At 38.6% G+C, this 15864-nt stretch overlaps 1 protein-coding gene across 1 annotated transcript in view; it reads left to right on the forward strand.

The window, feature by feature from the left end:
- The window catches only part of LOC114472820 (probable E3 ubiquitin-protein ligase HERC1), a 68279-nt gene that overhangs the window by 43231 nt on the left and 9184 nt on the right, over window positions 1-15864 (forward strand). The window contains exons 42-67 of the mRNA XM_028462079.1: window positions 791-960; window positions 1317-1400; window positions 1550-1736; window positions 1946-2073; window positions 2437-2645; window positions 3304-3563; window positions 3642-3694; window positions 3789-3983; window positions 4734-4899; window positions 4980-5229; window positions 7022-7253; window positions 7807-8063; window positions 8154-8281; window positions 8516-8643; window positions 8938-9165; window positions 10217-10344; window positions 10430-10629; window positions 10740-10854; window positions 10955-11086; window positions 12755-12853; window positions 12958-13131; window positions 13215-13499; window positions 14579-14644; window positions 14732-14857; window positions 14935-15073; window positions 15270-15451. Coding sequence (XP_028317880.1) covers window positions 791-960; window positions 1317-1400; window positions 1550-1736; window positions 1946-2073; window positions 2437-2645; window positions 3304-3563; window positions 3642-3694; window positions 3789-3983; window positions 4734-4899; window positions 4980-5229; window positions 7022-7253; window positions 7807-8063; window positions 8154-8281; window positions 8516-8643; window positions 8938-9165; window positions 10217-10344; window positions 10430-10629; window positions 10740-10854; window positions 10955-11086; window positions 12755-12853; window positions 12958-13131; window positions 13215-13499; window positions 14579-14644; window positions 14732-14857; window positions 14935-15073; window positions 15270-15451 — 4321 coding nt within the window. The remainder of the gene's footprint in view (window positions 1-790; window positions 961-1316; window positions 1401-1549; window positions 1737-1945; window positions 2074-2436; window positions 2646-3303; window positions 3564-3641; window positions 3695-3788; window positions 3984-4733; window positions 4900-4979; window positions 5230-7021; window positions 7254-7806; window positions 8064-8153; window positions 8282-8515; window positions 8644-8937; window positions 9166-10216; window positions 10345-10429; window positions 10630-10739; window positions 10855-10954; window positions 11087-12754; window positions 12854-12957; window positions 13132-13214; window positions 13500-14578; window positions 14645-14731; window positions 14858-14934; window positions 15074-15269; window positions 15452-15864) is intronic.

A 15864-nucleotide genomic window follows, 5' to 3' on the forward strand; every position in this document is an offset into this window, starting at 1 on the left:
CACTGGAAATGTCAAAATTGAAACTAAAAACTCTTATGAGTTTTTTGGCTGTTTTGGACAAATAGAAAAGGTAAGCACATGTTTTATTTTCATTTTCTGCTGTGCTGCTGATTCATTAGAGGAGTTATGGCCTTATCGGTGTAAAAGTTTGTAAATATTTTGTATTTGTGAGTTTTTGTGTTCTGAATGTTTGTGGCTAAATTAGCACAGATTTTGCGCTGTCCTTGGTGCTGAAACATTGCAGATTTGACAGCTGTCTCAGAGAGAAAGACGGATGCGCTCCGTAACGGGCGATTGTCCGTGCTTCTTTAACGCTGATTCATCATTCTTTTATCAAACATTTAGGTTAAATGTTTCTTTGTGTTCACGTGATATTATTGGCCCATTTAGTTTTTGTTTTTGTCTCTCTCTTACAGCCGGAACAACACGTGGCGTGTGTTCCGGGACCTGATGATTTACAAGTTAAGCACTGTGTACGCCCCATAAAAAACGCTGGGCAAATGACGCGTAGAATTTCTACACCCTGGGCTTTTTGTAATACAGAACAGAAATGTTAAACAGGCGTATGCGTATAGAAAGTCTACACATTGCACAGTGGACAAGCGTAGTCATTCTACGCTTTGGAGTGAGACTGGGTTGTATAAAAACAAAACCATATATATATATATACATATATAAGATAATTTAAAACAAATTCCCTACCATAAAATTATTGTATTTGATTCTCCAGTCTTGGCAGTGTAGCTTTCTTTCTTCCACTGTGTTATTGCTGTAATCTCACTTCCTCCAGGCACATGGTGCTAACGCGCTTCCCCACCCTTACGGGGCTCGTTAGCTCCAGCCCAGTGCTCCACCCCTGCTTCAGCCTGGCCAGCTCTGCTTCTTGTGACGCTTTCACAGAACAGCAGACTAGCTTTATGGAACCGGGGCCCTGCAGCACACAGGCCAGGAGCAGCCTGGGTAAGAACTGACCTACGTCAACATGTTCATGGCTGCTGGAAGTTAAAACATGCAAATACAGCATGGTTTTTGTTTTGTTGTTTTTTAAAAACTACCATATGCATGCTTTTGACATCAGAGTGAGCATTTAACTGAATATCTGTGTTATGATCTTAAAAATACAGTACAGATTTTGTGCAGTTAAATGCATCATTCATTTGTTTATTTTTTGTTGTTTGTATGAAAAAAATGAAAAAACAAATGTGATTTTTTTGTTTTTTCAGGCTAAAACCTTTCATCTACATTAATTTTAGCTCAAAATTAAGCTGCATACTGTTGTTTTCTTTTGCTTTTGCACTTTTTTCCTCAACCACCAGAGCGGACACAAATGTTTGTCACCAGTCGGTTGCTGGAAATGGGATTTTCGATGAGACATATCTTCTGGGCTATGGAGGCAGCAGGTACAGCTGTTCTGCAAAAAAAATCTAAACAAATAACATACCAATTACCTAAAGGCTGCTATTCGTTTTAATATATATTTATATATACATTACACATCAAATGTATAGGATTTTTAAATTTTATCCGTTTTATCTGTTATCTCTCCCAGACGTATCTGGTGACTTGGACTCACAGACTATTGAGGTGCTCTCCAGCTGGATGTTGGAGCACCCTCTCAGCGAGGAGCAGCAGGCTGCTGACCCACCACGAGCAGAGGGGGCTCCTGACACCCCATCACCAGATGGACCGGAGACGGTGCAGTGCCCTGAGCGACCCACCAACCAAACCAATGAAAGGTGAAGGATTTCCAAATGATTTTTCAAAAAAATATTTTATTTTATTTCTTTTTTTTATAATTAATTATTTATTTATTTTCTGCTTTGTCTGCACATGCTGTCAAAGGTCAACACTACAAGAAGTGAAATCTTTTTTAGATTTCACTAAAGTGCTTGCAATCCATTACTTTCATCCTTTCACTTCTGGCTGTGTGTTACTTTGATCCCAGCCTGCTGCCAGGGCTCGACTGGATCGAGAGGGAGAACTTTTTAGACGTCCACCTCACTAGAAACCGACCTCCTCCTGCACGACGAAGACGCTCAGGTCCCACTCAAAGGACTTCTTTCCGAAGACCAGGTCAGACTCACGTTATCTTGTTTAAATCCCATTGACATGAAAACCTACTACCACTTAGGGCTGGGCAAAATTTATATCTTGATATTTTTACTTAAAATAGTGATATACAATATAAATCTCAATATTTTTATTGCAATATTATCCTACCAGAAAGACAATTATAGGTCAAATTTGGTGATGTAAAATGCCACACAGGCACATTTATTAACAAACAGCTGCACAATATGTGCATATTGACGATGTTGTAATTTTCAATTTCGCCAAAACAGAAAACTTGATAAATCTTGAATCTCGATGCATATTATCCAGGCCTACTACCACTTCACTCCAAGTGTTTCTTTTAAATTCCAACCTTTTCTGTAGATTTGCCATCGCCCATCCCCCTCCCACAGCTATACCAGCCGCATCCAACGGTGGTCGACTGGCCAGAGCAGGTGGAGTTTCATCCTTACTCTGCTGAGGAGGAGTCAGAGCTGGGATACATGGATGATGCCTACCATGAAGAAACATATGAGGACCTGCTAACACCTTCCTTCTTTAGCCTGGAGAGAGACACGCTCCAGATAGTGGAGGTGAAACATACAGAAAACTTGCAATTAACACTTATGAAGAGTTTGTACGATTACAACGCCCTCTGACCTGTACTGAATGTTAATTTAGATTCATCTGAGGCGTGCAGGAAAGATTGTGGCCGACCCCTCCCACCCCGGTCATAAACTATTTCAATCTCTCCCTTCTGGAAGGAGGTTTCGGTCCATCAGGACCAGAACCTCCAGACACAAAAACAGCTTCTTTCCCTCTGCCACCATGCACATGAACACAGCCCCAGTCACCCACTGACCCCCCCCCCCCATCACCACCTCCATGATGACATTATCTGCTGCACTATATATATATATATATATATATTTTTTTTTTTTTTGAACTTTATTCTCTAATCTATCCTTTATTTATTGCTCATCCTTTATATTTATATTTATTATTGTTGCTGGGTTGTTTCTTTGTTCTTTGTTTTATTTGTTTTTTGTTTCGTGCACCGACTACCAAGACAAATTCCTTGTACTGTCCTAAAAACTGTACTTGGCCATTAAAACATTTGTGATTCTGATTCTATAAATGAACTGCTTTATTGAAATGCTGCAAATGAGATTGCAGCATTTCATCTCACGTTATGTAACTTATGTTCCAATTGTCATTGTTTTGACCCCCTTTTTATTGAACTTTATTCAGACTGGAGAAGAACACAGTCCGATGGTGAAATGCGAGCTGTGCAATACCCTAACGCTGCAGTTTAACAATCACATAAAGCGCCGCCATCCCGGCTGCGGGCAGAACGCTGCTCGTAAGGGCTACGACAGCACAGGAGCCTACGTGGACGTCTGGTTCAAAGGAGAGTGTGGCTCCAACTTCCCCTTTTACCTTCTCTGCACCTCCTGCAGGGAGAAGTACCTGGCAGAAAACACGAGTGATTCTTCTTCCAAATGTGAAAGGTACAGGTGTATTGTGAGAAGAAATGGTAAATGCAAGAAAAATGTGCACATTTAAATTTTGTGTCGTTTTTGTCTCAGGATTAAGGGCCTAACGTCGGATCTGATTGGTCAAGTAGACGGCACATCTGATGGTAGAGCCGCCATCACCCTTAAATAGAGTTACCACGATTATTTCTGTATAATTGCATGACATTTCTAATATAAATGATGTATTTGTTTCCTTAGATGACTGGGAACTAAGCTGCCAGCTGGAGTATGACACAGACAAGCTAACAGGCCTGGAGGACTTTGGGCTTCTGCTGAGACCCCTGGGGTTGACTGAAAAGAAACTGGTTCCAGAACCTATTGTTTTTACTGAGCCGGATCTGCTTGGTGCTCTACGCTACACCACAGCCTGTTTAACAGGTACAGCAATCAGAGGTACAACATGTTCATTTTGTGAAAACATTCAGTTTGATATATATATATGTATGTATATATAAAATAATTAAGTTTTGGGGTCAGCATCTTGTTACATTATTGACCAGTTGTACCATTTCAATTTTTTTATTTTTTTATTACATTTTGGGCTCAGCACTTTTGTTGCATTATTGACCAGATATTAATTTTTTTAGAAATAATAATTTGGTTCTTATTACATTTTGGGTCGTTCCATAATAGCTCTTCCTAACATCACAAAAACTTGATAAAAATGTTGATAGTTTTTACAAGTCGATTCAGATTAGGTTCCTTGCGCAATAATATTGTCTGGAATTTTTTTGGATTCAAAATCAGCAAACGTACTTGTATTGTACTAACACTGTCTTAGTCCAGTGCAACAGTTCACGACTATTAACTAATCAGATACTAAACATTGATAATTAAGTCACACTTATCCACAAGCCAAGTATCCTCAGCTGTGAATGAGCCTCCAGTTTATTCCTCTGATGATATATCGGCACATTTGTAACAAACCCACAGTTCTTCTGTGCTTTTTGGCAGCACTCGTATTCTATCCCAGTTGAGATTGTTTATTGAATCATTCTGCATTTTTAATAAAACAAATGCTCAGTACAGCTGAACTGACTCCTTTTTTTGATTTAGGTTTTCTTTTTAGTTGTTTTGATTAATAATTTTTATTTCCCTTCAAAGTTTTTAAACATCATCCTGTTTTGTAATTCTTCTAACAAGAAAATGCTCGCATGGAGCAGAAGACGTCCCTGAGCCTCGGACAGCAGGCCGTTTCATTAAGAGATTTCCATGATAGGCTCAAAGCTTTAAGAAGAGTCACGTCCACTGCTCAGATCCTGCTGGCATACAGTGTGGTGATGAGAGCCTTGTCTCAAACTGCCTTAAGGTAAAACATACATACCAAATTTCACCACATTTGTAGTTATTCTTGTCTTTTCTTCAGTTGTGTTTTGTCTTCCTTTCCAGTGCTTCATTGTGCAGCCAGTCTAGCGGACTGGAGTCTTTTGGTCTGGCCGATATTCGTATTCTGGTGCGTCTGGCCACGTTAGCAGCAGCGGGCAGGGCTCACAGCTGTGTGGGCGGACAGTGTGGCATGCACGGTCTGTCGACGGATCGCAGCAGCTCCACATGCCTCAGCTTTCTTACCTCGGCTATCGGCAGCGTGGTGTCCCACAGCCCGACTGCTTACAGACAGCTGGTGGAGATCTGCACCCAAGTCAGTTCCACTTCATTACAAATCATCTAAAGCACTTGTCAAACTCAAATCTGGCCCTTTAGAGCAGTGATTCTCACATGGGGTACGCACACGATGGTAATACGGGGGTACTTGAGAGAGAGAGAGAGAGAGAGAGAGAGAGAGAGAGAGGAAAATTAACAAAAGAAAGCATTACAAATATGGGGTTTTATGTTTTTTTTTTTTGTTAAAAATGATCATCATACTAAATTTTACCAGCAACTCAAACAACAACAAAAACACACAAAATAAGAGAAAAATATATAAAAAGATATGTTTTATTATGAATAATAAAAAGAACAGATAAACAACAACAAAATACACAAAATGACACCAAAAACACACGCACAAAGAGAATACTTACTCTTACCAGCAACACACAAAACAACAGACACACTAAATGAGAAAAAAAATTACACGAAATCATTACAAAATACACAAAAATAAGAGAAACATACAAAAAGACATAAGAAACAACCAAACAACTCCAAAAATACACACACCGAGATAGAATAATTCAAGTAATACCAACAACACAAAACACAAAAAACACTCAAAATGATGATAAAAAATGATATTGATTAGTGTGTTCTAATCTTCTAGTCGGCCAAAGTGGGTACTTGGATTCAGAAATAAGATTAAGCTTTAGAGCATTGTTTTTCAATTTTTTTTGAGCCAAGGTACAGATTTTCATTGAAAAAAAAATACCCAAGGAACACCATCAATGAAAATGTAAAAAGAAAAAAAAAATTAAACTTTGTAACCTATATTAACAATATGCAGTCATGATTATCAAAGTGTCTTGAATAATGTTTTTATGATCTTTCATATTTCTTCTTTCTTTTTTTTTTTTCAATTCTTTTTATTAAAGGTTTTGAACATTTTAACTGAACAAAAAACAAGCAATATTATTAATAATAATAAAAAATAATAATAATTAAATTTCTATTTCTTCTTTCTAATAAAAAGTGCAACTAACAATATGCATGCAACATACATTCTTTTCAGTTTATTAAATACAAATCAAACAAAAAACAAAATATGTTTTATGATCTTTCATATTGTGCATACTTGATACACATCATGGGAGGGATAAAAGTAAGTGGAAAAAAATGATTAGAACTACAATTTAACTTTATTCTGTTTTATTTTGATATATTATAAATATGTTATTATGTCTATGCACTTTGGGACGGAGAGGGGGTCACGGCAGCACTATAATATTTAAATAGTTTTCAAAAATGGTTTTTGGAACAACACACAAGATGATTTCTCACGACACACAAGTGTAAAAATGATAGAAAAAAACACGAAACATTTTGTAAATGACCAACTCATTCAGTTGTAGATATCTCAGCTCCTCCAAAAACTAAAATTCAATTAAAATCCAAAATATTTGCAGAGCTTCATTTTCCACTTCTTATATCACATGACAGCAGTCATTTTTAATCTCAAATTGTTGAAAGAACTTTAATTTTTTTTCAAAATCTGGGAAATTTTCCTCACTTTATTTCACGAAATTTCCCCAAACTTGCAAAATCAGGGAAATTTAAGTGAAGTTCCTGCAGGGACTGATATAGTCACATACTTTATCATTTATATATCATTTATACGTGGAAGCGTAAACCAGGGCACGTTAATGTTGAATCTGTAGCTCACTTAAACTTATCCATATTTGGCCCTTGAACTAAAATGAGTTTGACACTCCTGCTCTAAGTTCTTGGTATTGTTAGATATCATAAAAACATCATCTCTGTGATGCCTCTGCCTGTAGGATCTGATGTCAGCTGCTACCGGGGTAAAGATCGGGGCCATAAATGAGCCGCAGCAAAGAGTTTCTACCAGCTGTGCTCTAACAGTGGCAACACAGGGAGTCCAGCATCTCCAGAAGGACTACCAAGACCAAACACCCCCAACATTCTTGGTTACCCAGAGTCTGGTGTCCCTTCTCACTGAGAGGAGTGTTCAGTGTTCCAGCCAGGAGAGATCTGAACCAGAGGCCAATGGTGAGAAAGAATTGTTTAAATTGTCTGAGTCCTTTTTGCATTTTTGTCAAATCATGTGTACCCCCTCTTTGTATCATAAACACCCTCTTCATAATTTCATATGCTTTTTACAGCCGGCTCTCCTAAACCCCTAACAGTATCATTAGTTCCCCAAGACAGTGATTCTCAACTGGTGGGTCGGGACCCAAAAGTGAGTCGCGGACCTGTACTGGGTGGGTCACGGACAGCTGGTCAAAAATAAATAAATACTTAAGGTCTCTCACGTTGGACTTGTCTTTTAAAGAAACTTTTATTTTGAAAGGCATGCTGTGAAATGCATGTTGCACAGGAAAATATATAAATCTAAGTTTTAAAAAACATATGTGTTTTAAACAGCTATTTTTGAAAAACGAAATTTCATTAATTGAATTCTTAAAAAAAAAAAGGGTTTCGAGATTTATTGACAAAATGTGGATCCCAGGGTGAGACCAGTTGAGAACCCCTGCCCTAAGGTACGCGTACCCCTGTTTGGGAACCACTACTCTAAACTCTACACTCGTGTGTGTTCATATAGATTCAGGAAATCCGCCCCTCTCTCCTCTGCCTCACCTGAGTGTCCGAGTGGGTCCTTTGGAGCTGGCTAACGCACTGGCGGCCTGCGTCCTGTCTGCCAGGCTGAGCAGCAAACATCGTCAGTGGGCAGCGCAGCAACTGGTGCAGGCGTTGGCCGTCACTGGAGCAGAGATTCCCAGTCGTTCACAAACATACAGCGATCTGGCTGGAGACCTACGCAAATGTCCTCTCAAGAGACTGGAGGGACATTACAATAAGGTGCACTGATTATTTGTTTGTGCACACTTGGATGATTGTATTTCTATACTTACGAAGCCCTGATTCCTTGAACAATGTTTTTTCTCTCAGGTTGCCAGCTGTTACTGGAGCAGTGGTCAGAATTTATTGGCTACTTGTTCTTTGGACAAAGTGGTGCAGCTGTGGAGCATCAGCCAGAACACTGTAGAGTTACAGGCCACTTTCTCCACTGTTACCAGGTGGACCTTTTTACTTTTTATCAGTCATTTAAATACACATGCTGCTTCATAAGAAGTCTATAACAGTTGAATTAAATTTCATGATCATAAATATATTTTTATAATTATTTATTCTTCCATTATTTATTTTTTGGGGGGAAAAACTGAAAAAAATGAAATATTCAGTATATATATTTTTGAGTTTGTGAATCCTGCAGAGGACAAAGATAAGATTGTCTGACTTTGTGCTTTCAGTAAAAGCGACAGATCAAGCGGCGAGAGGACATGCAGAAGTCCTAACATGTCGCCTGTTTACTGGAGTACAGGAGGAAACTTTTTGGTTACCACTGAGAACAAACACATCAACATCATGAACATGAGAGGTGAATGCATTTGCCTAAAAATGTATTTAAGTCTCCTTCTTTTAATTAGTTAAGGCAGGAAGGTAAATATGATTTCATCTGTTTATGCAAGAAACACTTTTTTTTATGTTCCTAATTTCACCATACAGTGCATCTCTGTATTTAGAGAAAAATAAGGCTTATACAGGTTTTATTATATTTAGTTTCTTTCTTATCAACATAATGTGGCAACATCCTCAGATGAGGGGTTACAGCAAAAATACGTCATGCCTGAAATGTATAATTGTATGTGTTACTGTTGCTGCCATCCTCCAGGATCCCTGTGTCACGTGGAGGCCCAGAGCTCCCGGGTCACGGCTCTTTGCTGGACTCAGACACTCAGCCTGTGGCTCCTGGATCAGCCAGTCGACTGTTTTAACAGATTTACTGAAAGTCTGCTGGTGGGACGGCTGGACGGCTCCCTCTGCTGGATGCAGGTCACGATGCATGAACAGGATCTGATTGTGAAGAGCACCGAACTCGCCTTGTGTCAAAGGAACGAAGGTGAGGAGAGGATTTCACTCAGTGTTGTTGTCTTCACATATGATTGTATTTGGGGTCCAAACACGTCATGTAGGGACTTGAATTACGTTCACTGAAGTGTTATTTGTGTCAATGAGTATTAAATGTTTTAAATCATGGTTTTTCCTGAAAATTCTAATAAAAATTAAAAAAAATTAAAATACTGATTAGAATTATATTTTTTAATTAATTATTTATTATTGTGCACAGTTACCAAAGCAATACATAATAGCACAGAAATAGATACAAAGCGCTTAAATACTTATTTGTTTTTAAATTAAAATACCACACACAATCTCAAAAAACTGTTATCTATACTTTCACTTTTTCAAATATAAATTCAGTTCAAATAAAATGCAGTGTAAAGTAGGGTGTAAATCACCTGTTTCATTCTGATACGATACGATATTGATGATCAGAACAACGATCAGGTCTTTCTCACAAAACCTGCCACGATCCGATTTCGATTTGATTCGGTTTAGAGGCCTTCGATTGATATCAAACAATATTTTTTTTCACATTAAAGAATAAAAACACAATATTGCTACATTTTGAGAATTTTATTGCTAAATGTGTAAGGCATTTACATGAAAAACGTTTTTTCTCACCAGTTAAAAAAAAAAAAATTAAAGTGGAAGGCAAAATGGTGATGTACTGTATATCAATATTTATACTTTAGATTGATTTGACTAAATCACTGATCAAACAATCCATTAATCTATCTAGATCGATAAATCTTTACACTGCTCGTGTACACTGCTGAGCTGGCGCATCATGTCAGTTTGTGCACTAATCTTGGCTACTCTGTATTTGTAACCCAGTATAACAAAAATGATAAAAAAAAAAACTCACTGTTGAGAGAGAAAAAAAAAGTCTCTGGGGTGGCCAGAAATTTGTAATATAAAAAAATGGGGTCACGACAAGAAAAAGGTTGGAAACCACTGTTTTAAATGGAAATTTATGTGTTGCTTCAAGTTTTATTTTGGAAGAAAACTCAACAACTATACAGTTAATATTTTATTTCTGTATTCAGAGCCTCATTGTGTAGCCTGGCACAGTGAGGACAGAACTTTTGCTGTGGGTTATCCCAGCGGTGTGATCCTTTTGTCATCAACTGAGGCACATGAGAGCGATCAGCCTGTGGTGCTCCCTCTTTTCCAGGTAAGAACATTCAGTGAAGTCTGCACCCCATGTATTCTCTCAGCCTCTTACTTCTCTTATGTGTATTTCTCTTTTAACATAAAAGACTGGCGTCACTTCTGTGAAATGGGACCCTACGGGACACTTGTTGTGTTGTTTGGGTCGGTCAGAAGCAGTGAAGATATTGGGACGCTCCGGGGGAGCCTGGGTCACCCTTTACTCGCTCCTCCACACCAGCACGGTTAATGTCTGTGAATGGTGCCCGCTCGCTGGGAGAGCCCCAGATCCACAACTCATGCTGGCTGTGTGAGTCCAACTTCTCCCTCATCATTTTTCTCTAGGTTTACATTTTGTGTCATTTTAAAACAGCTTTGATTGTTTTTACATACATAAATCTTGTTTTTTTTCTTCTGTAGAGGATGTCAAAATGGCTCCATCTATGTCTGGATACTGCCACAGGGGGGCACTGTTGTTATTTTGCCCACGATATTGACCAGCTCTACCAGCAGGAAGAAAACCACTGAAGTCAAAGTGAGTTTGGCTCATTTGCTAAAGCAGCTACTTTTACAGTCTGCTTACCCAAAACCCCAACAATGTTTCAAAACGTCATTTTTCTTCTTCCTTTTCGTAGCACAATGGTGCAAAGTGTGCGTTTGTTCTTCACGGGCACATCACAGCTGTGAAATCCCTTTCATTCTGCTCCAGTGGGCTGGCACTGGTTTCAGGAGGGATAGGAGGACTACTCAACGTTTGGTCCCTCCAGGTCAGGATTTAGGATTTGTTTGCTTTCACTGGGGTGACTATATTTGGATTTCAAATAAAGAGGACATTTGGGTCGACCTCAACATACTCAAATTTTTTTTTTATTGACCTTGAAAGAGCAAAATACAATATAGTACATGAATAAGTTGTTATTGTCGATAAGGTTTACAAATTACAATTACAAATTTCTCTCTTTATAACTAAGACACAAAAAAATGACTGGTCAATCACCTTTATTATGCATTACAACAATCTTTCCTTGAAAAATTTCATATAAACACTGTTAAAATTTCTCAATCATTGAAACAATTAGAAACATCTCCTCCTAAAAATTGAAATAGATGATAAATAACTGAAAGTTTTGCATAGACTGTGGGGTCGGGAGGTGATGAGGTCTCCTTCGTTTTCAAACCCCTCTCTGAACCTCCATAGAGTTTTTTTCATCCAGGAAGGTCTTTCTTCTGATATTTTTAATTAAATCCACCAGTATTTGCTCTCCTTCAATCCATCTTGGACTTTAGTCTCTCTTCTCTTTTCCTCGTGTGACAATTTTGTCAAAACAAAGCAGAATCTTTAATGATTCTGTCACGTGTGCGTAAACTTAACGTAATGACATGATGATACTGGCCGTAAGAGCAACTCCTTAGCTCTAAGAAACTGCAGGAAATTCTCCGATAGAGCAAATGTTAGCGGCGTTACGGTTATTTCAATTAACATGTTCCCCTAGATGCATTCAGGGTCCCTGAGAAACCCGGATATCTTGTTGACTTTGTAAAATCCGGCCGGATGGTCCGGACAAGACGTTAAATGAGGACATGTCCGGGAATATCCGGACGTATGGTCACCGTACTTTTACTCATGACTGAAATGCTAACAATAATTCAGGTAAAGTTTGCTATTTTAGGTCATTATTAGGGATGTAACGATTAATCGTAAGGCAGTTAAAAATCGATTCATAGGTATCACGGTTGATATCGATTTTCTGAAAATTGAAACGCAGTACTTTTTTTAACCAGCAGAGGGCGCTATCCACAAGTGTAGGCGGCGGGCGGAATCTGCTAATACTTTCTTTCTGGCTGCCTTCTACTCTTAAATATGTTAATAAATGATTCATTACCCCTTTAGCACCGAAAGAATATCTGTAATATTACTTGAATATCTGTAAAAGTCACGCTTTTCTATTAGCTCTGTCTGCTAGCATAGCTTCTCTTCTTCACTGCAAGATATCTGCATGCGCCCTCTGCTGGTCCAAACAAATATGACGTAAAAGTCCAATTGTTAAGGCACAAAATACATTTTCAGTTGCACTTTTAAAAGAAAAAGAACTATTTTGCAGTTTTGCATTGTTTATTATAGAACCAGAATTTAAATTAATAGGCTTCATTTTCATTTGTATTATTCCTTTATTTATTTCATTCAAGATTTATTTTTAGTTAAATTGCATTGTTTTGAATAGTTTATCAAGGAATTCTTTTGACAATGAAAAATAAAAGGAAAATAGTACAGCATTTTCTAGTTTTTTTCCGAAAAAAAAAAATTTGTCTACAGTTCCATTATGTAAAATAAATCGTGAGAGAATCGTATCGTGAACCCAGTATCGTGAATCGAATCGTATCGGGAGTTGAGTGAATCGTTACATCCCTAGTCATTATCTTTCTGATTTTCTCAGGATGGCTCAGTGTTGCAAACGGTTACAGGTTTGGGCTCTGTTGTAAGTACAACCTGGATCCCAAACCTGGGTGTGGTCGCCTGCTTCGGGATGTCAAAGGTTTGTTGGAATATTTTTTTCTGGAAAGCTTGATTGTTTCCGTTTCTATCGTTTTGTCGTTTCGCAGTGCATATTTCATAAACAGCAGTTGTGTCCTTTTCTAGGATGTTTTGGTAATCTGTTGCACTCCTGACTGGATCCGTCAAAATCACGTGCTGGCTTCCTCTCGAATGGTTCTACGAAGCCGCAACATTTTGGGTCTCAATCGAGCTCCCTGTTTAGCCGTCTTCCTGGAGAGGTTGCCTTTGTTGTTGCAGGAGCAATACAGCTATGAGCAGGTCATTATAGTCCCTGGTTTCTGTTTCACCTGTTTAATTAGCCCCAGCAGAGATGCGATGTAAAACATTTCTCTTTCTTCCAGACCCATGTGTCCGCTGGGGATCAGCTCATTCACAGTGCCTTCCTGCAGAGTCTGGCCTCTTTGACGGTCGCTTTATCTTTGGAGAAGCATCTGTGCTCTTACCCACGCCCTCCACACCACATCCACCCCGACACTCACCCCTGCCCCTCAGAGTGGAGCTGGCTTTTCATCTACGCCACTACCATACGGAGCGCAGAGGCAATTGCCAATGGCGCAGTCTTCCCAGAAGCTTTCATTGTTTCAGAATTTCACGAGTTGCAAAACCCTGAAATGAGCAATGCTCTGGTGAGTAGTTACAGTCCGTCTCATAAAAAAACCAGCTGCTTACTCTTGGTTGGTGTTTACGAACCTTCAACATTTTTTTCCCTTTACAATAAAAATACAAACAGCATTCTTGACCCACTCTTGACTTTAGAGAGTTTTTCTAGATCACCAGGGGAAGATTTGTCCTTTCTTTAGAACAAGCTTCAGCTGTGGGTTTTCATGAATGTCTTCAATTGTGCCTAAGTTAATACTAACTTGTCTCCAGCCCTGTGAATAAAGTCACTTTTGTGCAGCGGATCCACGAGTTGGCTGTTGTTTATTTATTTTCTTTTTCTTTTTTTTTTTTTTTTTTTTTTTTTTACTAAAGGCTGTTTTCAGCTTCTTTCAATTTCTTTTTGCAAAAAAAGTTTAAACTTATCCAGGGGTGGACTGGGAAAAAAATCCAGCCCTTGCATTTTCTGTCCAGACCAGCCCACTACATTATCAGCAGACACCATGGAGAATCAGTGATGCGCAACTTGTCTTAAATTTAATTATTTTCCCCCCAGAAAACCTTAAAAGAGGGACCTTTTTTTACCTGTATTCTTTGGCAATTTTGCAACTTCCTTTTCCTTTTTTTTGTCCATTTTAGCAAGTTCTTTTTGACAGTTTTATCCAATTTTTGTCCTTTTTTAATTTTTCTGGCCACTTTTTATCCAAATAAGCTATAAATACCACTTGGTTCCTTTTCCCTCTACATTTTGCCTCTTTTGTTCCACATTTTTGCTCATTAAAACTACTCTTTACCATTAAATACCACCTGGTTCCTCTTTATTTGCTCAGTTTTTGGCCATTCTTGACTGCTTTTTGCCCATTTTAGTCACTTTACACTTTTTTCTTGCCATATTTTTGTCACTTTTAGACCATTTTTGTTCCTTCTGTTACCATGTCTGCCTCTACTTGCTCGTCAAAGAAATGTAGCGTACCTGACCGACCCACTTAGGGTCGACAGCCCACCGGGACGATGCCCCTTACGCCAGATGGCCAGTCCACCCCTGAACGTATCACTGTTGTGCTACACGAGACTCTCTGACATTTGTATTTTCTGACTTGTTTTCTAGGACAACAGTAATTGGAGCTTTAGAATGGATGAGCAGCTCATGTCGTGGGCCACAAGCAGACCAGAAGTAAATAATCTCCACAGATAATTGTTTTTTTCTTTGTTGTTTTTTTGTGTTTTTTAAATTGGCAGTAAATGTACTTGTGTTTCATAGGACTGGCAACATGGTGGAAAAAGTGACGTGTATCTGTGGGGGAATGGACGTTATGGACAGTTGGCAGGAATGGGAACAAACCTCCTGATGCCCACACTGGCTTCCTCTCTGCTACAAACACAACAGGTACTGTAGGTCGTCACGTATTTTTTATTTTTTTTTTTTCATGTTTCCTATTTTGGATGTATTCCTTTGTTATTCAGGTTGTGTGCGGTCAGAACTGCACCTTTCTGCTCCAGTCCAATGGGAGCGTCCTTGCTGTAGGAGAAGGACAGTATGGCAGGCTGGGCCAGGGGAATTCTGATGACCTTTATGTCCCCACTATCATCTCTGCTTTCCAAGGTACAACCTTCCTCAAGGGGAATGGTTCTTAGATTCTCTGGTTAGACTTTGGGACACAAATCAAGCAAAATGTCATTTGGATATTTAAAATTACAATTTAAATACTTGTCATAACTGAAAAAAATAAACTTAAAAAAGAGGGTTTCTGTCTCATGATGTGAAGTGTAGCTCTCTCTTTTTTTTTTTTTGTGGTTAGGGTACGTGGTGACACAGCTGGTGACCTCCTGTGGGTCCGATGGACACTCAATGGCCCTGACTGAAACCGGAGAGGTGTTCAGCTGGGGAGATGGCGATTTTGGCAAACTGGGTCACGGCAACAGTGAAAGACAGAGACGACCGAAGCAAATAGAGGCCGTACAAGGGGAGGAAGTGATTCAGGTAATACTCTGAGGTTCTTTAAAGTGTCAAAGTTTCATGTTGCTAAGATCAGAAGTTATTTTTGAATTGGATCCTTAACAAACTCTGTGTAAGTGACGTGTGCATTTGTTTTTGTTTTTTTTTTTGTTTTGTTTTTTAGACCTTTGTCAAAAAGGTAATGTTAATATTTTTCACTGGTGTTTATATATTTGTTGTTGTTTTTTAGCTGGATCACTTCAAAATTACTTTTGACAAAGTTTTGACCAACTTTGACCTTATGCCATGGAAGATTCCACTAAATCTTGACGGGAATCCGGATCAATCTACGGATTCTGGATCAGTTTGAATAATCAAAAAACCTCTCATTATTAGTGAAATTTCAATAATTCATCACATGTAATTGAATGATATCAATAAGAATGGCTTAGATTTAT

This window comes from Gouania willdenowi, chromosome 12, assembly GCF_900634775.1.
Source record: "Gouania willdenowi chromosome 12, fGouWil2.1, whole genome shotgun sequence".
Classification (NCBI taxonomy): Eukaryota; Metazoa; Chordata; class Actinopteri; order Blenniiformes; family Gobiesocidae; genus Gouania; species Gouania willdenowi.